This window comes from Nycticebus coucang, chromosome 1, assembly GCF_027406575.1.
Source record: "Nycticebus coucang isolate mNycCou1 chromosome 1, mNycCou1.pri, whole genome shotgun sequence".
NCBI lineage: Eukaryota > Metazoa > Chordata > Mammalia > Primates > Lorisidae > Nycticebus > Nycticebus coucang.
In genome coordinates this window covers 59,120,673-59,143,052 of record NC_069780.1, presented here as the reverse complement: position 1 = coordinate 59,143,052, position 22,380 = coordinate 59,120,673, and the positions used below count along the sequence as shown (strand labels likewise).

The window sequence follows — 22,380 nt, the reverse complement described above, 5'->3', positions numbered from 1 at the left end:
CAATAACATATTTTTATATCGTAATGTATTTCTATAATGTACCTCCTCACTTGAAGTCAAACAATAGTGAGATGTATTGTTTAAAATTCTGAAACATTTTATCTTCAATAACAAAATTTTAAATCCAGAACTCAATTTGAGAGAGAAAGACCACATCATAGTCCTCACTTACTAAAATTTTAATTTAGGCTATTTTAATTGACGAGGATATATTGATTTCGGAATTTAAATTGAGGATTTCAGCATCCAAATTGCATCTTAGATAAATCAACACTTTCCTTTCTGTAAGTATTTGTACTCTCCTCATATAACTTTAAAAAAATAAACAAAACAAAATAACAATTTATAGGGTGGTATAATTCTTTGGATCTGAAGTACTAAGATATTATATTTTGCTTAGGCCCAAATATTTTGCAAATATGATCCTTCATAAAACACTATTTGATCATTGTTGTCATCACAATGTATACATCTGATGAAAGACCGACGCCTTTAATCGTATGACCTATTTATTCTCATTATCAATGTCCAGACAAGCAGCCATGGCCTCAATGCACTCAATCCATACTTTCACATTACAAGTCATAAGAGCTAAAATAACTGTTCTTCAGTTTTTCTCTTAAGTTTTTTCCTTCTCATTTTCCCTTCCTATTTCATAAGTTATAAAATAAATGATACATCTACAACTTGACTTATTGTTTGCTCCTAGCTTATTCACAACTTTTTTGCACTAGATGAAAAAAGAAAAAACTATGAGGGATAGATTTGCTATACAATATGTCATCTATTGATTGTTATGATTTTCATCTGTGTCAAATATTATTTATGTAGTTTGATCAAGACACTGAATCATCAGTAGTGTTTATCTATTAACTAAAAGGAAAGAGATTCCTTCAGAGCAGAGAATAAATGAGGTGATTTCATTGCTAAGATCCTCAAAGTAAATACATTACAGAATTTCAAAGCATTTTTATTGTTCTCAATTATTGTATAAAGTGATTCACTTCTGCTCTCAAATATGTTCTCAATTTTGAAATAATTTAATGCAATTATCAATGTTTCAATGTTAGAAGAACCCCTTATTTTTTTTTTTTTTTTTTTATTTTGGCCGGGGCTAGGTTTGAACCCGCCACCTCCGGCATATGGGACCGGCGCCCTACTCCTTGAGCCACAGGCGCCGCCCAAAGAACCCCTTATTTCAAATAAATAAAGACTGTTGCTGTATTTCCTTCAGAGTTTCTCTGATTCGGATCAAATATTTCAATACATACCAACACCTTACTAAGTCATGTTGAATTTCCAAATGCTGCTTACACAGCTTTCTGGGCTTGTTCAAAGGTGTTTAATATCCTATGGTCAATGAATGACTAGGCAATAATGCTGTTATCAGTAAGTAAATGAGATCCCTCAGTGACTCAAGCGTCAAGAGAAAAGTTCCTTCACCTTCATTTAATCCTTCGAAACACACAGAAATCGAGTAAGCAAGAGTGCAACGTTCAACGGAAATATGAAGAACATTTGAAAAATGTTTTTCCAACAAATGCAAAGTCATGTTTTATTATCGTCAACAACATCCTACACAGGCCCCTTCTTTCTGTTAAACATATTCAATTTTCCATATGAGAGTCCTGCCTACATCCACAGTCCTTTTAATCATTCTTTCTAAAAACCTAAACTCTATTTTTACCATAGAGAATGGACTGTTGAACTTTATCTCCTCAGAGGGAACACTTTTACACAGCCCTTCCCCGAATACTTACTCAGATATGGGGGTTTGTAAGGCGCTCGCGTATTAGACAGCAGTCCGTCCAGCTCCTTCCTCTCCAGAGTGCTGTGAAGAGCCTTCTCTTTGCCAAAGGTGGAGAAGGAACGCTCTGCCCCGGGCTGAGCTTCTGGAGTTTCAAACACTTCTGTGTCTGGAACAGAGTCCATGCCGGGAACGTGCAGATTGCTGCGATAATCAGCAGCCTGGCGTCCATCAGAAGGGACAAAAGAAGGCATCCAGCACCGGTCTGAGTGGCCCAAGGCTTTGCACTCCTCGGTGCAGTTGGAGAAGAGATCCATCCCTGCGGGCGAAAGAAGAAACTCCAGACATGGTGTCCACCAACATAACCAGCTACTTAGCAAAGACCGATTACAGGGAGCACAAGGAGGGATGGGTGAAAGGGTCGTCAAGTTTTCTTCTCTTAACCTGACAAGATCCAAAATCTTTTTTGCCTCATTTTGTTCATCACTTTGAAAGCGAAAATTATCTTCAAAAGTCAAGAGTAAGACTCTTCTGGCACAGAGGCCTCTGAGTTAGGTATTTCTAAATCTCAAGGTAAAGGGGAAAATGTTCACCCTAAACACTTAGTAACTAGGAAATGGTCACTAGAAAAAGAATAAACATTGAAAAAAATCTCTCCTGAAGTTTTTAACGGAGAAAAGAAAAGGAGATGTGAAGGCTTCAAAACCCATATTCCCCAACAATAAGTCCTCTGACTTTTTTTCCATAGGGACAAAAATGAAAGAAATATGCCAAGCAATAAAGACGGTATTTAAATTATGAAATCTGGACGTAAAACAGAAAGGGAAATTCAACAGAAATTATGACACAGACACAGGAAAACTCGAATGTAATATGAATGAAACATCATTTCATAAGCAACAAAAAGCACGTTTTCTTAGATTCCTATGAAATGACTTTCTAAAGGTTTTTCAGTGACACTCTGGTAGCCCATATTACTATAAACCACTTATCATTTACTACCTTAGACAAATTCAGAACAAATGACTGTAATTAGCGAAACCAAGGTAACCAAATGCAGTGTAAATCAACTGCAGATACTATTGACAAATACCTTATTACATTTTCTATATTGGAACACACTTATCCTAGTCAACACAGAACTATGTGTTTACGAATCCTACAATGCCCTGATTTCAAATAACTTCAAACTTCATTGTCTTTCTTAGATTGGGCAAGATTAACAAACATAATCTAATGATGATCAAGAAAGGTCATTCTGTTTCTTAAGTAAAGCATGAATTATTAGCACTACAGAATTCTAATTGATGTAATGCTTATCTATATCACATACATAAAAACAAACACATACACAAAAATAGCATTTTAATGTCTTTTCAGACATAATAACATACTTATTAAATGTTTTAAATTAAGATCAATTTGAAAAACAAAAATATGATCATTAGTTCAAGGAGAAGAAACTAACGAATACATTCTGGAAAATCTAGGGATTTTTCTTTTTCCTTTCTAACAAAGAGAATAATATTTACTTAAAAAGCATACATGTTACTTATATAAATGTAAGAGATTTAAGCTTTTGAGCAAGTTTTAGTTTTTAAATTCCTGATGACATTCTGCTACATTAATTTATGTATGTTTGTGTAGAAGTTAATATTTGTATGTATTAAATAAATAAAATAATCTTTAATTATGTATGTTTTTGTAGAAGTTAATATTCTTTAATATTGATTGAAGATAATAATCTTTAATTATGTATGTGTAGAAGTTAATGTTCATATGTATTAAATAAATAAAATAATCTTTCAAAATTATGAACCCTCTAAACTATCCACAAGTATGTTTGAGGTAGTAACAGCAAATTACATAAATTATTTTTAAAGAAAAAACACCATGCTTCTTATCATAAATTAATCTCACTACATAATGACTTTTTTATTATAAATTAAACCATGTATAATGCTAAGTCTGACTTTGATTACAGCATTCCATTGATAACTGTCCTGTGTAAGTCTGGAAGTAAATTACTGATCCGTGAACTGTTGAGGAACAGAAACATGAGCTGAAGCTGGGATTTGGAAATCTGACTGAGAACAGCAGGGAAAACAAGTAAATGTTACGCTAGACAGCAGAGAAACTTAGTCCTTTATGCTATTTCTGCAAGAAGACATGTAGCAAGCAATGAGAAAGGGAAGGAGGATGTCCCTGCTGCAGGTTTACATACTAAATAGGCAGGGGCTGCAGAACCAGACAGGAGACTTATATTTTGACACATTACTACAAAGGCTGCCTATTTAACAGGCTGATGATGGGTGGAGGTTTTTTGATGGTAGAAACTATCTTTAAGAGTAAAATTACTATGAGCAATTATTTTTTTAAAGTAAATTTAACTTGTATTACATTTACAGAGTTGATGGAATTATACTCAAATATTAAATAGAATTCTTTGACCGGGTCCTGATAATGATGGGTACTAATGAAAAATTTGTAATTAATACAATTTTTTTATTCATATGACTGATAAATGTCATCTTAAATATGCCAAATAAGACCAAACACAATGTTTCATATCTTTTCTGCACGTATGCCCAAGCACTCTCCTGATCTCAAATATGACAATTTCACACAGAAAATTTTAATGGTCTAGTATGGAAAATTAACATTAAGATTTTGCTTGGTTATGTTAGAAATTATTCCTTCTGGTGTTGTAATAAAGTTGCATGAATTGAGAATGTGTATTTAAAAATACAGCACATGCACCACAAAAAGGGACGATATAAAAAAGTTTTTTGTTCAAAGAACAATATCACTTGACAGAAGGGAAGAAACTTGTAAATAATGTTAATACATGTATAGATAATCATTTTAAAGTGGAATTCTCTTAGTAATAATATACAGCTTTATATAACCGAAATGAAGGATAAAGGTTCAAATTGTGCATGAGTGTTTCACCAGTTTTATTTAAAAGGTGAGTGTACCTATTTCTCATGAGGAAAAATCAGACATAGAAACAAAGCTAAAAACACAGCATAAACACTACATCAGTGGACTTCAAATACTTAACAGAAAAATGAATTGAAAATGGATTTTTGTTCATCCTTTAGATATTTTGTGAACCACATAAATTCATTTCATTACCAGTTCTCACCTTAGGGACGCATTGTATGACTAACATGATTTTATATTCTATCATTATCACTAGTTCCATTAAGTATATTGCCTCAATTACCAAATAAGCATAGCACATTTAAGTTTTTTTGTAAAACATAATGCACGGGGATGCCAAACATCATAGTTTTGGGGACATACTTAAATATATACCTTCCACATTGCTCCTATAATTTTTTAAGGGCTCAAGTTCAAGCCTCAAGACTTAATAAATTTAACATTTTTTTTTCTCACTCAAATGCCCTTCCTATAAAATTTGTGTGATTTGTATGACAAAAAAATTACAGGCCCTACCTCAGTTTTGAAATTTTGCTAATTTCTATGAAATATTTCTATATACATATTTTTTACTTGCATTATTTTTCTAGTTATTTATTTTTTCTACTACTCAGAAATAATCTGTCCCACAAGGCATGACAGCTGATGTGAGAGACAGCCCGTTTTGCAAACATGTATTTAGACAAATTTTTAAATATAGTTTTCAATGAGTAAATGACTTGTCCCAATAGTCAGAGGTAGTGGATATTTCCACTGAGAACAATCATGATTTCAAGTTATAATGTGCTGTTTTCTGATGAATGTGATAATATAAAATTATGTGCACATTGCTTTCTCATGCAACAATCCTTCATGAAGAAGTTTATTTTCTTTCAAACATGATAAATTAATTAAAAAGAAATCAACGCTTTTAATTTTTTGTGAAAATTTCTAGTCTCCCTTTAACAATGGAAAATGTACTAATTGTAACCATAAAAATTGCTACAGATTTTAAGGAAATGGCTTGGGAGCAGAAATTTAGCAACATAATTAACTAATGAAAAAAATCAATGTATGTCCCTTAAAATTTTCTCCCTACCTACCATCATTTAAAATGTTTGTACCTTCCCTTAAAATTTGACTTACATATTGTTGAAAATTATCAGTCTCTCCACATTTTCAAGTTGTAGCTCAGAGATTTGCTAGAAACCTGAACAAGCTTTTATAAATACTGGTGTAAATTCATTTACAAAGCCAAAAGCTACCTTGTCGATACCTAAATTATTACTGAAGTTGGGAAAGGGACATTTTTATTTTATGATAAACCAAGAATTCTGTTGCTGATAAGGTAGTAGTACAATGGCTTAATACATTTCTTGATATACTTATGTACTAATTTGAAAATACTGCCAATCAAATTGCTTATTTTTAAAATTTATAGCCAAATTTTGAGTACTTATGATGTATTTTTATACATCTCATAAAATTAGTTAATAACTAAACATATTTAGAAGCAAATTCCCCTATAATTGAAAGAAAAAATTACATAAAGAGGAATGTGACAATTTCAGGTAAAGTAACAATTACTTACTAGGGTTCTTTTTTCCAACATATTTTTAAAACAAACAAAAGCCATCACAAATAAATTCAAAATTGATCTCAGTATTATCCCCAGTGTACTTCATGAATGAAGAAAGTAACCTTTTACTACTAAACATAATTCCCTAGACGTATCTCAAATAATATTAAAAATGTTTAAATATATCCTATCGTAAAATAGAAAAATAATTATCTTTTAGTCTAATGTCCTAATAAACAAACTGAATATATGTTTCTTTAAACTCTGCTTTTTCTGCTGTTTAAGCTGTGATTGATCAGCTTTTCCTCTTGTGATGGTGTATGTATGCATTTACCACATCTCCTTGGACTTCTGCCATATCTAACCAATACATCAATAGTGCACTGAAAAAAAACGGAAAGCACCTTGACAAGGCTATAGAAAGAAAGTGCCACAGAGCAGTGGTCAAAGGGAAGAATTTCACACATAGAGCCAGGTGCAGTGGAAAACTGAAAAAGCTTATGTGATTCCCTGTGCAGCTGCCTCCGTGTGTGAGGCCCTTCAGTGAACAAGATTGGTGACTGCAAATGGCTTAGAAAGAAGGAAAGCAAGAAGGGAGGGGGAAAGAAAGAAGAAAAAAAGAAAACCGTTCATAAAAGAAAAAATAGAAGATATATCTAAATAAATAAATACAAAGTAATGTTAACATATAAAAAGAAATGAAAGAAAAAAGGAAGTTTACACAGGTGAATCACTACATTAAAGAGTGCGTATAATACAGCATGGAGTGAGGTCCAAACTGAAAGAGAGAATTCACAATTTCTACCTTTCCAATGTTATTTTTCCTTGATAATCTAACTTTCCCTCCTCCAAAACCTAGTTAAGCTGAGTTTGCTTGCTGTATGAAATTTTTTTCATATATAAAACCTAGAAATAGATGTGCTATGAATATTACTTAATTCTATAAAATTGGAAAACTCATTAATACCTGGATTCCCAAAGAAATAAAACAGATTTATCTGAGATGGGCTTAAATTTTTGACATGTTCTAGCTGCTCGGTGTGAGGTTTATAGTACACATCACTATGGATTGAAAAAAGTCATTAAGTAAATGCATTATAATTCTCTTCATTTAGAGTTTTACACTTTAAAAAAGAAAACGTTTCACCATCATTCTTACAACAAAATTAGACATATTAAATCTCATTGCAATTCCGCATATAAAGGTGCAATTACTTCTTAATATAAGTGCTTTAGTACAATCCTAAAATAGCTATTATTGTGCTCAGTAAGTTGTGGCAACCCTATAAATACTAATGAAATACATAAACGGATTGGTAATTCTTTAATAATTTTCACACGTTTAAAAATATGAAGAAATTTTACCATTTTGGTAAAGAAGAATAAAAATCACCTCACTTTTAAGAAATGTTTCCAGAGCACATTTTAGCATTCTTATCTTCCTTTAAATCTTCTGACCTCCCCAGTCATTTGAAAGAAGCATTACCAAATGGCAACGCTGAGTGACTGTGAAATAAAACAGCTCCTGGGAAGATGCACTGAGAAGAATATAGTCCCATCTATCATCCAAATTTAGCCCTTTTTGCAGATGTTTATTTGTTTCTTTTTCTTCAGTTAGGTTATTGTGGATCATTATGTCTGAGGGACTAAACTAATTGAAATGTTCATTGAGCCTGGAGTGCTACAGAAAAAACAAAGGGGGGCCGGTGGGAAATGGATAGAATGCATCTAAAGGAACATGCAGCAGAGACTGTCTATTTTTTACATTAAATACTTTGTTTTAAATGTTTTAAAAAGCGGTGCCTACATGAGGACAAGTCTGAAAAAAGAATAGGCATGAGCAATTCCAAATGTATAGTGTTTTAAAGATAACAATAAATCATATGCCATATATGGGGCAAAAATGAAAGAGACTTTGTACTCACATATAAACTTCTGGCAAGATCTGGTTTGTTGTCAGGTTCCCAGACACTAAATAGATGCTCTGTTCACTTAGCGTGAAGGCCCGCAAGGGGCAGGGACCTCCGGGGATTCTTGGCAGTTCTCAAGTCTCATTAGGTCTGCATATTAATGACTCGAAGCAATATAAAGAGACCCTTGAGCAGCCTTTTTTCCCTTCCTCCTGCTTGGGTTTCCCAAGGCTAAGGCAGCCACAGACACAGCACACACTAGCCAAGTGAGAGGCTTGTAGCAACCACCACTGCCAGGCCACCATGGGGTGTACACTGCCCTTTGACACAGTGCCTCAGCACTGATCTGATGTCCACCAAGTCTGTTAAGGAAAGGGTGCTCTCCAGGACCAATATTACCTTGAAAATAAGAACTCAATGACTTAATGGTTTTATTACTAACCAAAATAAAGGCCAGATCTCCAGTGAGCTGATTAGAATCCAAAGATAGTCTAAGGACAGAGAAGTTACAGAAAGATGTCCAGACTTTTCATTTCTTCATGTGTCAAGGAAATACAAAACTAAGTAGAAAAAGTAACAAAAATTCAACAAATACCCTTTATATATGACTTCCAAATGAAGTAGAAAGGAAACTAGAAGTTTATAAAATCATTTTCATTTTAGCACACATATTTTATGGAACGTAAGAGTTTCCTTTTAATATTAGCAACAAGTTGTCAGTATCTTATAAAACTTAAAGGAAAAAGTGAAGTAAGATAAAAAATATAAATCACAATGTAGTGCCCGTTATTGACTACCTCTAAGCTCGCGAAAGCTCAGATTTCAACTTTGATGGCTCTATAAACTATTAAAAATATGAGGATACCTAGGGTGCTTCAGAAAATACACATTATTGTGGTTTCTATTGTCTTGAACCTTAAAGACCCAAGATTAGAAACTCTGCTTTCAGCTTATTAATGACTACTAATCACCATTTCTCCTTTGGCATAATACTTGGTGGTGTGCAAAATGCATTGCTCTGGAAGGCAAAATATTTGGATTCTAGACCCCAGTTATTCATTTATCCTCTTGTGACCTTATGTAGGTCAGTCAATTTCATTCATCTTCAGTTACCTTATCCATAGACAAGCTAATCATACCTTAAATGGCTGAAGACTGCGGATTGGACCAAGTGAGAGATCTATGCCTTTTTTGTATGCAATGTAATTACATTAAAGAACATTACACAAGAAAGATGAACTTCATGTTCTAACATATTCCTGAGTTTCCAATTTAACTTTCTAAAGGATCATTACATTATAACGATCCTCTCTGAGCATACATTGTACAATTATCAAAACTGAGTGATATTATCATTAAACTTACAGAGAATTACCTAATACATTATTCTTTCTAGATTTATTTAAAGAAAAGTAAAGCTATAAAAGTTAGTATTTAAGTCACACTTACCAGCTGACTGGGCACGGTTGGTGGCATCATGATCACTGTCTCCCTGTTCACTGTCCCCATGACCACTGTCCTTAGAGCTTACTATGTCAGCTTCCTGGAATGCAGAACTACAAGTACAAAAATGTGAATATTAGAATAAAAAGGTGAAGAAACACAGAAAACATTCTTCTGCCACCACATGGTTGCAGGTGGTGCTGCAGATTCTTAGACGTGTTAGCTGGCATTATTTCTGCATACAGCCAGACTTTATAACCCAAGCCTACCTCACACTTTAAAAATGGAAAATTAATAGTCAGTTTGAGTACTTAACTCATGTAAAGTTTAGGCACTATTCTATGATTAGAAGTAAGTACATAGTCACATCATTTTCATGAAACAGATGTAAATATACATGTGCAACATTTGGGAAGACTATTAGAAGCTATGTGGGGGTATTCAAACATATTTTGTGAGTTGTATACAAATGAAATACACCCTTTATAAGTGTATTGTCTAGAAAAACACAACTATAGTCAAGATTTATGTTATTCCCTAATTGAAAATACTTTACACACTTTGTAATTTAATATTGAATGTATTACCTACTTACTATTTTCACTAGGTTGTAAAATGTCGGGGGAAAAAGTCCATACCTGTTAACTCGGCGAGGTCTGTCAACTAGATAGCTGAGCTCTGCTCGCTGGTGTTTAGTCTAGGAAAAATAAAAATAAAAAAAATCAAGAGCATTTGAATGCTAAGGGTTTAACACTAGTGTACTTTTGAGGTTAGGGACTATATTTAGCTTTAGTAATTGTTTGTATAATTTTTTATGAATTTCCACACTCTCCTAAGACTTCAGCCTAGTGATTGCTGGGTATGGGTGGGGTAGATATGCAGAGACACGTGAATCCATATTTCAGTCACTTATAAAGGTTAAAAAAAAAAAGCCAACTTAATAATGTGGGTTTTTGTTAAAGAAAGAATGTAAGTGACCTCATACAAAGGGCTAATGAACTACTGTCTCTAACAGAGTCAACCTACTTATACTATGCAATCTTTCAGTTGCCTAAAAAAGTGTTTAGGTGGGTAATGGTTGACACAAGAAAAACAGCACGCTCAATAAGCAAAAAGTATGGATATTTTATGGAATTATTTTGTCGTTTATTTTCAAAATGTGCTTAAGATACAAATGAACTGTACAAATAGTCATAAAGTCAAATAATATCTAAGACTCAAATAAAATAACCTGCCATGAAAGGAGTTCATAATTCTGCCGCCCCACCCTCCCAAATCTCTTCCCGCTCCAAAGGCCCTCTGCATTCTCCTCCCGACCTCCACCACCCACACACCTTTTCCAGTTCCAACTTTCTTTTACAGAAACCAACTCTGTTTTTGCCCCCATCCCCACCCTCACCATCCAACTTTGCCACTTCTCCATCTTTTAAAAAGAAATAGGCATTTGACAAGCCACATTCTTTTATGAAGAAAGCCAACAGCAGTGATTTATCCAAAACAGTGGCAATAAAGTGATTATTAGCTAAAAGATATATTTAAGACACAATTGTTTAAGCCCTTCATTAGTTTACTCTTACAGGATTTTATGCCAAAGCAACTTCATTCAAATTCACACTGTGTGGGCCCTTGGCTTCAAAAGCGTCTGCAAATGATGTCCAGTGCAGAACTGAAGGCTTTTTTTGCAACCCGAGTTCAGAGGACAAGGATCTGATAACTTGTTCACTAAAACATGCATTTGAATTTAACAACTGTGTAAACAATCTATAGCTTACTTGTACACGCGGCTGAAAGCATCGATAAACAAAACAAAATAAAATCAACTTTATTAACGCCTGGAACAGACTCAAGGAGGAAAAGACCTTTCCCAGTACTAGAAAGTCCCTCCCCCCTACTTCCCTCTCCCTTCGCGCACTTTTTACTTATCTCCAGGTTTCCACTAAGGGAAAGGAACCATCCAGGGTTAAGATTTTAAAGTGAAGATGATGAGAGAGCAAAGGAGAGAGCTCCAAGGTGGCAAAATACCAAGGGGAAGGGATGCAAATAAATGTGGAAAGGTGGAACACAAGAAGTAGGAACAACGCGAAAGTTAGGTTACACACGGAGCGGTGGGAGAGGGTGATCTCCATCTCCGCCCACACAAAGATACAAATAAGCTAGTATCCTAAAAATAAATACACAGGGCACCAGAGGTACAAGGGCCATGCTAGAGGAGGCTTTCTGATGGAGGAGATGAGAGATGGTGGTCCTTTCGCTTCAGCCTTACCTCGTTGGACAAAATGCTTCCGTTGGAGATGATGTCGGGCTGCTGGTCTGTGTAACCGGTGACGATGGCCCCGCAGGGGTTGTGCTCAGTGTCCGTACTCCGCGAAGGGCTGCAGGGCTTAAGGAACATCAGATCGGTCTTGGCGGACTCCGGGGTCAGGCAGACCTGGTAGCAGTAATTCTGGTTGTGGTGGTGGGAGCCAAAGCCTCCGGACTCCTCTACAGGCACCTGCGCCGGGTTACTGGGCACGTTGGAGCTCTGCACCAGCATGATGTCCGACTTGCTGAGTTTCTTTTTGCGCGCCCGGGCTTGGCGACCACAGCAGGTCGAAGCGCCGCTGCCGCAGCAGCAGCAACAGAGGCAGCAGTCGCTGGCCAGACACGTGTAGATGTTGAGCTTTTTCTCTTTTTGGCAACGGACCGCCAGCACGATCATGGCCAGCAGGAAGATGAAGGACACCGAACCCAGTGCGATGATCAGGATGAGGGTGAGGTCTAGAGAGGTTTCCCCGCCGCCGGAGCGGCTGGGGCGCTGATGCTCCCCTGACCCACCCCCTCCGCCCCCGCCCCCGCCCTGGGGCTCCACGGCTCCGTCCACGAGCTGAACCACCAGGGTGGCGGTGGAGGACAGGGGCGGCTGCCCATGGTCGCGCACCTCTATTACAAGCTCATAAGGCCGCTGGGGGTCGCGCTTGGCCGGAACTCGGCGCGCCGTGCGGAGCTCCCCGGTGCGCCAGTCCATGCGAAAGAGGTTCATTTCATTGCCCCGAACAATGCTATAGGTAAGCCTGGCGTTCTCACCGTCGTCCGCGTCCACCGCGGCTACGCGGGTGAGTAGGTAACCTGGCTCTGCCGAGCGGGGCAGCACCTCGCGCGCAGGTGTCCCGTTGCGCCCCGGTAGGGGCGCCACGATGGCGGGGGCGTTGTCGTTTTGATCCACTATGAGAATGTTGACAGTGGCGTTACCCGCCAGTGCCTGGGGGCTGCCGGCGTCCCGGGCTTCCACCTGAAAGCTGAAGTCCTTAAGCTGCTCATAGTCGAAGGAGCGCAGGGCGTACAAGTAGCCGTTCTCAGAGTTGATGGACACGTAGGTGAAGACGCTCATACCCTGAATCTGACACTCAAGGATAGAGTAGGCAAGCTGGGCGTTGGCGCCCTCGTCGCGGTCAGTGGCGCTCACCGCATAGATGTAGGCGCCCGGTACGTTGTTTTCAGTCACATACACGTCGTAGACCGGCTGGCTGAAGCGTGGCGCGTTGTCGTTCACATCAGACACTTGTACCTGGATCGACTTACTGGTGGAGAGCGCTGGCTCACCCCGGTCCCGGGCCACCACAGTCAGGGTGTAGGAGTCCCCCGCCTCTCGGTCCAGGGGAGCTTCGGTCACAATTGTATAGTAATTCTTAAAGGAAGACTTGAGGCGGAACGGCACGTCCCCCAGCAGCTCGCATTGCACTTGCCCATTCTCCTCGGAGTCGCGGTCAGTCACGCTGAACAGGGCCACTACTGTGCCCGGCGCCGCGCCCTCGCTCACCGCCTCCTTCACAGTGCTGAAGCTGATCTCGGGCGCATTGTCGTTAGCATCCAGCACTCGCACCAGCACCTTGCAGTGCGCAGGCACGGCGTTGGGGCCCAGGTCCTTGGCTTGTACATATACTTGGTATACTGGGCTCTCTTCATAGTCCAGTTCGCCGCTCACCTCCAGCCGGCCAGTGCGCGGGGAGAGTCCAAAGAGCTCCCGTGCCCGGGGAGAAATGTGGCTGCTGAAAGAGTACACCACCTCACCGTTCTGGCCCTCGTCCGGATCCGTGGCGTTCAGCTGGATTACGAGCGTGCCTGGGGGCGAGTTCTCTGGTAGGGACACAGTGTAGACGGGTTGGTCGAAAGCGGGGACGTTGTCGTTGGAGTCCAGCACTCGGATGGTGAGTAGAGCCGTGCCGGTGCGCTGCTGCTGGGGGGGCAGGCCCGCTCCCCCGCCACCACCCCCTCCTTCTCCTCCTCCTCCTCCCCCTCCTCCCCCGTCCACCGCGGTCAGCACGTAGCGGTGCACCGCTTGCTGCTCTCGGTCCAGCGGCTTCTCCAGCACCAGCTCGGCAAACCGGTTGCCATCCCCCTGGGTCTGCACGTCCAGGGAGAAGTAGCTGTTGGGGGTGATCTCGTAGTCGCGCAAGGAGTTGGTGCCCACGTCTGGGTCGAATGCACTCTCCAAGGGAAAGCGGGTGCCTGGTGTGGCGCTCTCAGAGATTTCCACGGTCAGGTCCGGCTCCGGGAAAGAGGGGGGATTGTCATTAATGTCCAGCACCTCGATCTCTACCCGGAACAGTTCCAGGGGGTTCTCCAGGAAGACCTCCAGGTGCAGGACACAAGAGGGGCTCTGTTTGCAGATTTGCTCACGGTCGATCTTCTCATTCACGTACAGCACCCCGGTCTCCAGGTTGAGGTCTAAGTAAGGGGTCCTTGAGTTGGGCACCGTTTGAAATCTGCGAGCTGAAAGTTTTGTAATGTCCAAGCCCAGATCTTCAGCGATATTTCCCACGAAAGTGCCATGTTCCTGCTCCTCCTGGACCGTGTAGTGAAGCTGGGAAAAGACTCCTTCCACCATCCAGAGCAAGGCAAAGAATAATAGCACAATCATCTCCAAAAAGGAAAGGAAGTAGCTTCCCGCAACCAGTCAGCCACCCGATCACCTCCCCCACCACCACGGAAAAAAAAATCTCGAAAAAATACAAATAAAAGTGCGCTACGTGGGGGGGGGGGGCTCCTGGAGCTTTTTGTCTTTAAAAATCTTATTCCTTTTGCTTCATATCAGAGCTTCCCTCAATCCAGCCTCATCTTTAAATCTTAGCGCAGGAAAGGTGACAGGCGTCCCCTTTCCTCATCTGTAATCTGACCAATTAATAAAATAATGATAATACAATAGTCAGCGTCCTTTATTCCGACAGTGTTGGCGCAACGCGGCGCTGGCAAATCCCAAAGAGAAAATTTCGATATTTCAAGACTGTCCTCGGTTTGTCTTCTTGCTGATGGGAGGAGAATGAGGAGGAGGAAAAGGAGGAGGAGGAAGATGAAGAGGAAGAGGAGAAGGAAGAGGAGATGCTCCTGGCACTGCTAAACATGCCTCTTAATATCAACGGCTGGCAAATGCAAAAGGGCTTAAAAACAGCAAGAGAATTTTGTGCTGGAAAAGCACAGAACGGCTCTGTAGCATAAAACTTTCATTCTCTTCATTTTTCCGGACGGATGTTCTTCTTGACATTTTTTTCCTCTTTCTCTCTGTTTGTATATTTGTCTTTCATCGGCTTGTCTCCCTCCGTCCTTATCTCCACCGTTACTTGTCCCTCTGTAATTGTAACGAGCAGTTTCTTTTCTGCTGTTTCCTTCCCAAGCCTCTTTCCCTCTAACCTGTCTCTTTTCCTTCCCGTCTTTCCTTCCTTCTGCTTCAGCCTCAGAGCCTCTGATCTCGGCTGGCAGTTTCTGAGCTCCGAGCGCTCCGCTTCTCTGTTTTTGCGCAGCGCCCTCATTCTGCCAACCAATCGCCGAAGAGCACAACCCACCGACCTACGGATGATTGGCCAAACTGGCCGTCAAAAGACACGTCACTAGGCAGCCGGGCGAGGCGGAACAGAATCCTCGCCCGGGCTGCTGGGGTGAGTGTGAGTGTGAGAGCGAGAACAGCTCGGCAGGTCCCGAGGCGCTGGCTGGGGACTCTGCTGCGGAAAGTTCCCAGTCCCCAGCCGCAGGTAATGGGGAGGGAATAGAGAGGTTCCCCTGTTTGCATCAGCAAATGCGAAAACATAATAGCAACAGCTGCGGTATCCTCTCCTAGGAGCGGGGTTTCCAGTGATGCTAATATTCTTTTTCCTTTAAGGTATTTTCCCGGCTACGGATCATGGAAATAAATCACAGGGAAGGGGAAAAAGTTGCACAGGGACCATTAATTGGCAGAGGTTACCTAATTAAGGGACCCTAGCAGACAGAGATCGGTGGGACATTTAAAATTGTATAGAATATGGCATGTGTGGATCTACGCGTTTAAGGGTCTGAAGGGGCAATGTGGAAAGGAGCGAAGCAGCTGGAGTGGGGGTGCAGAGGTGGATCTTAAAAAAGCGGAGGGATTCATGCTTTGGCATGTGGACTCACAGCGTCTATAGACGGGCAGACGCGTTAGACGATCATCTTCCATTTCTAAATGTTTTACAAAATTCTTAGGAAGTAGATTAACTTGCCTGGGGACTGTGAGTCTTTGAGCAGTGAGTGCATGGATCAATGACTGAGGAGTTTCATTTCAGCTTCTTTCTGGAGCCCGCCATCCTAACGCCTGGCTCTCGGGCGCTCAGTACTGAGCACCACCAGGCGCTGCAAAGTGCCTCTGATATCCCTGCGCCTTGCGCGGCCAAGTGCCTCCCAGCTGCTATTTTCTGATTTATTTTTTCTTTTTTGATAACTGGAGACCGACACCCCTGGCCCACCCCAGCATTGTAGACTGGGGGACTGATTTTTGTCCCGCCTGAGGTCAACTCACTGGATGAGGACAGTGGGGCGGATGCGGACACGGGCGGGGTGGTGGTTGGGCTCCGTGCACACGGGGGCCCAAGTGTGTGCCGCTGCGGGTGTTTGTGAACACGTTTGCACATGCAGGGTGCTCGCATCCATCCTCCCTGTCCTGGTGCTAAGATCTGCGTGAGCCCTGGGAGCCTTCCTGACTTTTAAAGGACGCGCTTGACCTGCTGTGAGTGCCCACTCCCAAGGCGCAGGGGCAACGCGGCGCATCCACATACCCAGTTTCTGTGAAGTTAAAATGCAGCGCGAACTCTTTAATGCTGGAGAGTGGACTGAATGACAATTCTTCAAGGGAAATATATATAATATGTATTATATACATTATGTATAATGGACTATTGGCAAGGAATAGGTTTATTCACTGAAGCGCAGCCCTTGTTCATTCTCCTCCTTATGCCACAAAATTGGAAGGTCTCTTGATGCCTCTGTTATAATGAATATCCCAAGAATAACACTACCACTATCTTCTGGGAAAGGAGAGTCAGTCGTTTCCTAATCCCGAAGCACGTTGCCATTCCCTTCTGGTAGGAAATTAAGGGTGAGTGTCCACGGGCGTGACTGTAGACTGAGGCATGCTCCTGAGAGTCCTGCACGTGCGTGTCTACTGACCTGCACCGCCCCCACACTCTCAGCACTTGGCTCTTTCATGGAGATAGGTCCTGCCTTTGAGCGGTTAGAAGGAAATGATGCCAACAAAAATGGCTAATCCTTTTCCAGCTGCAGTATATTGAAAACTGGCCAAAGCCAAGCGAAAACCGCTGCAGTTAAAATGATTTTTAGCATCACGTCTGCGGCTGAGAATGGAGCGGCAGTGTATAAAAGGACCTGTGGATCAATGAAAAAGAGTATAGTGTATCTGAATATTAAGACGGTATTGCATCCGTACTTTGCACCCCTCTCCCTTTTTTCCTTCAGATCTGCAGAATTGAAATGTTTTGTGCTTTTCAAGCTGACTCATCAGAATCCTGGAGCTTTTAAAATTGACAGTAATTTTCTAGTGTGTTCGTTTGTACGCATGGAAACACTTGTGTGTGCGCGTGTTTGCGTGTGAGAGACATGCAGCTGAATGACAATGCAGATCCAGAAATTGTTGAGGGAAAATGTTGCTCCCCAAATCTAGATGAAGTTTAAGCAGACTCGGGTGTATGTTTAAAACTAAAGGGCTTCAAGAGGTAGAGAAGAGAACGTGGAGAGATGGCCAGATTTGCCTGTAAATAATCACTACATCCACTGTAACACTTGAGCTGCATTTTTTTTTTTTTTTCCCCTTTTGGTGGCAGATGTGTCTGAATGGGAACTCTCTCTGCAAACGTGGGTTACAAGCGTCTCCTAGCGGCGAAAGCAGCATAGGGCAATCCACAGAATTTTGCTGTGGAGCCCTCGCTCAGCAGACCTCGCCTTTGGGGGGCTCTACAGGATTTCTTGGGTCACAAAGGCTGTGCTTTGTCCGAGCCTGCGACGCCGGCCCCAGGTCCTCTAGAGGTCTCCTTTCTCCGACTTCTAGTCTTGGCGGCGCCGCCAGGGATCAGTAGGGTAATGATGGGGTCTCCTTCCCGGCAGAGCAGACCGGAGCCGGGTCCTCTGCTTCCTTCTAGCTAGCTTCAGCCAAGGACAATTGCAAGAGCATTTTGTTTGGAGCCAACATCAGATATGGCATTAATAGTGTTCTCTCCTCCTTACCCGAAAGCCATTAAAACAAGCTTACCCCCACCCACAACAGAACAGCACTTTAAATTTGCCTTTTAAAATGTGTCTGAAATGTAACAGGTTTACCATTTCCCTTGCTGAGGCAATCAAGCAGACCCGTTTTTTTTTTTTTTCCTTCTACCGCTTTTGCACACCAGAATTTAGTAATGTTATGATTGCATATACATCAGCGTCGGTGGCGAAATTCACTACCTTTTTGACGTGTACAGTATCGTGTATGTTCGGTGTTCCTTGACCTCACATTAAAGGAGTGGGAAGGGGGAAGGCTATCTGGCATATATACCCCTCCCTTCTTCACCCCCTCATTACCCCCTCCCCTAGGAGTGTCAACCCACAGGGCAAGAAAAACTGTACCCGAAGACAGAGAAGAAAAACAATTTTCATTCATTTTAGGGGGGTATCAAAATCAATTTTTATAAACGTCCTGGTTTGTATGTGAGAGTGTTAGTGCATTTTCTTTTATCTCATTGGGCTCTAACTGCAGCAGAAGGCAGGGGCACTAGAGAACCCACATGTGCGTTTTACAAACTTTGAAACTCAATAAAGGGGATGCTTTCTACCTTTTGCTGGAAAGAGCAGGAAGGAAACACGTTTGTCAACCAGCGTTTGGATAAATGAGTGTTTGCAATGATTTATTATCACTCGAAAAAAAAATTGTTTTTAAATCTTATTATTATTGCAGTCTACCCAGAGCTTTGAGATAAGTTTTTGTTTGTTTTATAAGAATTGGAAGCAAAAAATCATCACTAAAGAATATTTCAAACACCAGGCTTGACCAAAATTGAGCTAGATGGTCCCTTGCATTTGTCATTCCCAGCAAACCCCGCGCAGAGAGTAAATGCAAAGAACCCAGAGTGCATTGTTTCTTTTATGGATAGCCATGAAATAGTTTTATTTGTGGTCATGTAAACTAACCTAAGAGGTAGGAAGGTAGAACTTTAAAACCAATGCCCCAGATACCCTATTAGTTTTGTTCCTCAAAACAAAGTGTGAATATTAACTAGAATTTCTGGAAAATATTTGTAGTATGTGCCATTTTAAGCATTCAGGTAACTCTTTAGTTACCGTGTTCTAATGCTTGAACCCAGCAGAGAACAAACCAATCCTTGTTCTTGGGACTGAGAACGCTAGCTATTCCATTAAGTACCATTATCTTGAAATTCAAAGTTGAAATATGCTTTTTCATTTTGTTCAACTTAGCCAGTATTTGGTGTGGCTTTGCATTTGAGTTTCTTTGCAGTTATCAAACAGGGCCAGCATTTTGTTAAACTCTAAACAATGAATTAAAAGCACTGAATGAGCTGAAGCAGCCTTCTAATGCAAAATGACAAATTGCACTTAAGGAATATAAGAACAAGAAAATGATTTATGGATTTTCACAATGGCCTGAGCAAATGAAAGAAAGCAACATGAATTATACATTCTAATGCTTACGATATCATTTTCTAATAATACTGTTTCAGTTCAGGTACTATATGCTCTTACTTTCTATAAGAAAAATTGATCACTAAGAGGTCCTGGAATATTTTTAAATTATGCACTGGTTTTTGATACTGGTTCCAAATATGTATGTGTATGTGTGTGTGTATTTTCTCTGGGTATTTGAGGGCGGTAGTTTATGATGAACATGAACATATATTCTTGTCACATCCTACTCACATTGTGCCTTGTGATAGCAAATAGTTCTTTGCAAACTTATGTTTGTTCCATACCATCTTTAAGCATGTAAATAAATAGATCTGATTTAGAATGTCAATCTTTAAATAAATAGATCTGATTTAGAATGTCAATCTTTATTGCCTCATGACCTCTTTTCTGAAAGTCCGAATGCATTACCTCATCTTATCTTTTCTTCCATATTGCTTTGGATACTAAAAAACGCTTATTTTTCCGAAATATTTCTTAAACTCTTCCGATTTGTTTTATCCTGTCTTTTTCAGAATATTGTTTTAATCTTTAGAATATTACAGACACACTTAGGTTAGTAAGTGACTATATGTCTTAGTGTTTTTCCCTAAGTAGACAAAAAGAGAACCTATGGGCTATCTTAAATTACAGGAAATAAAAAAGTCAAATAAAATTTTATGTAATGCTAGTATTTAGAGTCTTAAATATACAAAAATCTATTACCTCTGTATTATGATCAGTGACCAGTGACTAAAGTTTAAATTTAACCATTTGTGGCTTGTATAAGTCGGTATTTGGGAGGAGGTGTGGAGAATTTAAGTGGCCTTGCTATCTTTGCTGTGTTGCATCCTCAACCACAGGAAACTGCTAATCACCCAGAGCCCTCTCTTAAATACCCAGGTTTATAAAAAGAGAAAAAGAAAAAAAACATTGAATCCCAGCTTCTGCTTTTGACAGCATTAATAACCACTTTTACTGAAAGATTACTGAAATCAATGATGTGATTAGGATTGTAAATAAGAACTACAAGACATCACATTTAAAAAGCCAGCTGCTTTGCTAACAGAGAGATGTGTGGGTTTTACTGATATGGCCCAGAGACAGAAAATAAAGCTTCAAACATTAAGGTCGATATTGAACAATTTCAAAATTAATTGAGAGTCTTGATTAAGTTTATGTGAGTAAGAGGGAAGTTGTTTAGAAAAAGCTGTTTTTTGTCCTTCTGCAGTGGTTATAATTCTTATTTGACAATGATACAAAGCCATCATGGTATTAGTGTTTGTCTAGGCAATACAAATTGTTTTCTTAAGGGGATACCCCTTCCAGAACGAGATTAACCAAATTGTGATTAAGGTTACAAGTCATAGAGCTATGTTCTGAGGAGTTTTAAAACATTATTAGAGACAGAAACAATAGAAGGAAGGTAAAACGTAGCTTGAGAATTCAAATAGTAATCAAAATTTCATTAGAATTACAATTGTAAATCAGAAAAAATAGTAAAACAGTTTTGTGCTTTTTTTAAGTATTATCTCTCAACTTCATTGCCTGGTTAGTTACTATTTGTGTAAGAAACTTGATTTCTATATCTTATTTAAATGGGCTTAGCATTGCTGTATTCTCAAATGCTTTCCTTTGATTGCAATTTCTTGTATTTTTAGGTAAAAGTGACTAAAGGTTTTTAAACTGCAAATGTGTGTCAAGAATTCATAGATTAATTGTAATACTTACTCTTCCCCATCACTATCCCAATATTATAGATAAGGATACTAAGGATGCTTAGAGTTTAAGTAACTCACAAGACTAAACCGAATTCAAATCTAGATCACTGACTGCTTTTGTCTAATCTCATTGTATCACACCATGTAGTTTCTTCAGTATATCTGAGATGGATTTAATTAGGAAGTAATAAAAAAAGAATCAATTCAGAAATGTGGTCCATTCAGAATTTGTACTGACAAGAATGCTGATTTTATTGTAGTCAAGACTAGCTAGTACACTGTTGAATTGTGAAAGAATTCATAAATAGGAATTTTGTAAAGGTTTTTGTCAAGAAAACAAAGCTTGAGTATGATTTCTTATAGGTGAATGAGATTATAAGCAGTCCTTTTTTTTTCTTATTCAGAAGTACCTAATGAAGGAACATGGAAATTGATAAGAGGAACATGTCCAAAAGGAAAGCACCTCTGCTTCATCCATTCAAGTATTGCTTTTTTCTCTTAATTCATCAGAGGTTAAAAGCAAAGGAAAAGCAAGAAATATACTCACTTTACAGAATGCAAACCTTAGTATTTATTTTGTGTACCTTTCTGAACTGGTCTTTAATTTAAAAGGGGAAAGGTATGTTGTTAAGTAAATGTTAAGTTTTCACTTTTTCCTAAGTGTTTCTTCAGTGTTACTTACAATAAATAGTTTTAATTTGAAAATTAAACAAATGTTATTTGTGACAGCAGAAAAACAGAAGGGAATGCATAAAAATAATTTTAAATTTGGAAAGAAATAATCAAAGGAAGATAATTGTGGCATCATATTTATTCACTGTAAGTAAATTTTGTATTAATATTTTGGTAGTAAGAACTGACTGAAGAAAATACTCTTTATTTTCGAAGTTTATTCAGTGACTCAAAATATATGTAATGTGAGCTCTTTAAGGTAGGTTATACAACTTTTTTACCCATTTCTGAAGGAACCCAACTGTGGCAAGAGATGATACGGTATATTTATAAAGAACATAAACTTGAGAATTAACCCAAATTGGGCTAAAATCCTTATTTCTCCAAATATTTGAACTTGGCTAAATTAATTTGAAATCTTGTTAAACTGTGTCAAACGTTCTAAACATC

At 39.5% G+C, this 22,380-nt stretch overlaps 1 protein-coding gene and 1 long non-coding RNA gene across 5 annotated transcripts in view; one reads left to right on the top strand and one right to left on the bottom strand.

Moving 5' to 3' along the window:
• PCDH10 (protocadherin 10) overlaps positions 1 to 15,338 on the bottom strand; it is a 62,465-nt gene extending 47,127 nt beyond the window's left edge. For all 3 annotated transcript variants that reach the window (XR_008377803.1, XM_053581249.1, XM_053581263.1), the window contains exons 1-4: positions 11,868 to 15,338; positions 10,243 to 10,301; positions 9,611 to 9,717; positions 1,761 to 2,066 (exon numbers count right to left, since the gene is read on the bottom strand). Coding sequence is in view for 2 of the 3 variants with exons in the window: in XM_053581249.1 (XP_053437224.1) it covers positions 1,761 to 2,066; positions 9,611 to 9,717; positions 10,243 to 10,301; positions 11,868 to 14,501 (3,106 nt within the window). In the remaining variant the exon portion in view is untranslated. The remainder of the gene's footprint in view (positions 1 to 1,760; positions 2,067 to 9,610; positions 9,718 to 10,242; positions 10,302 to 11,867) is intronic.
• Positions 15,339 to 15,508: 170 nt separating this feature from the next.
• Positions 15,509 to 22,380, top strand: part of LOC128588434 (uncharacterized) — a 56,285-nt gene continuing 49,413 nt past the window's right edge. For both annotated transcript variants that reach the window (XR_008380777.1, XR_008380776.1), the window contains exon 1: positions 15,509 to 15,606. This is a non-coding gene — a long non-coding RNA (uncharacterized LOC128588434). The remainder of the gene's footprint in view (positions 15,607 to 22,380) is intronic.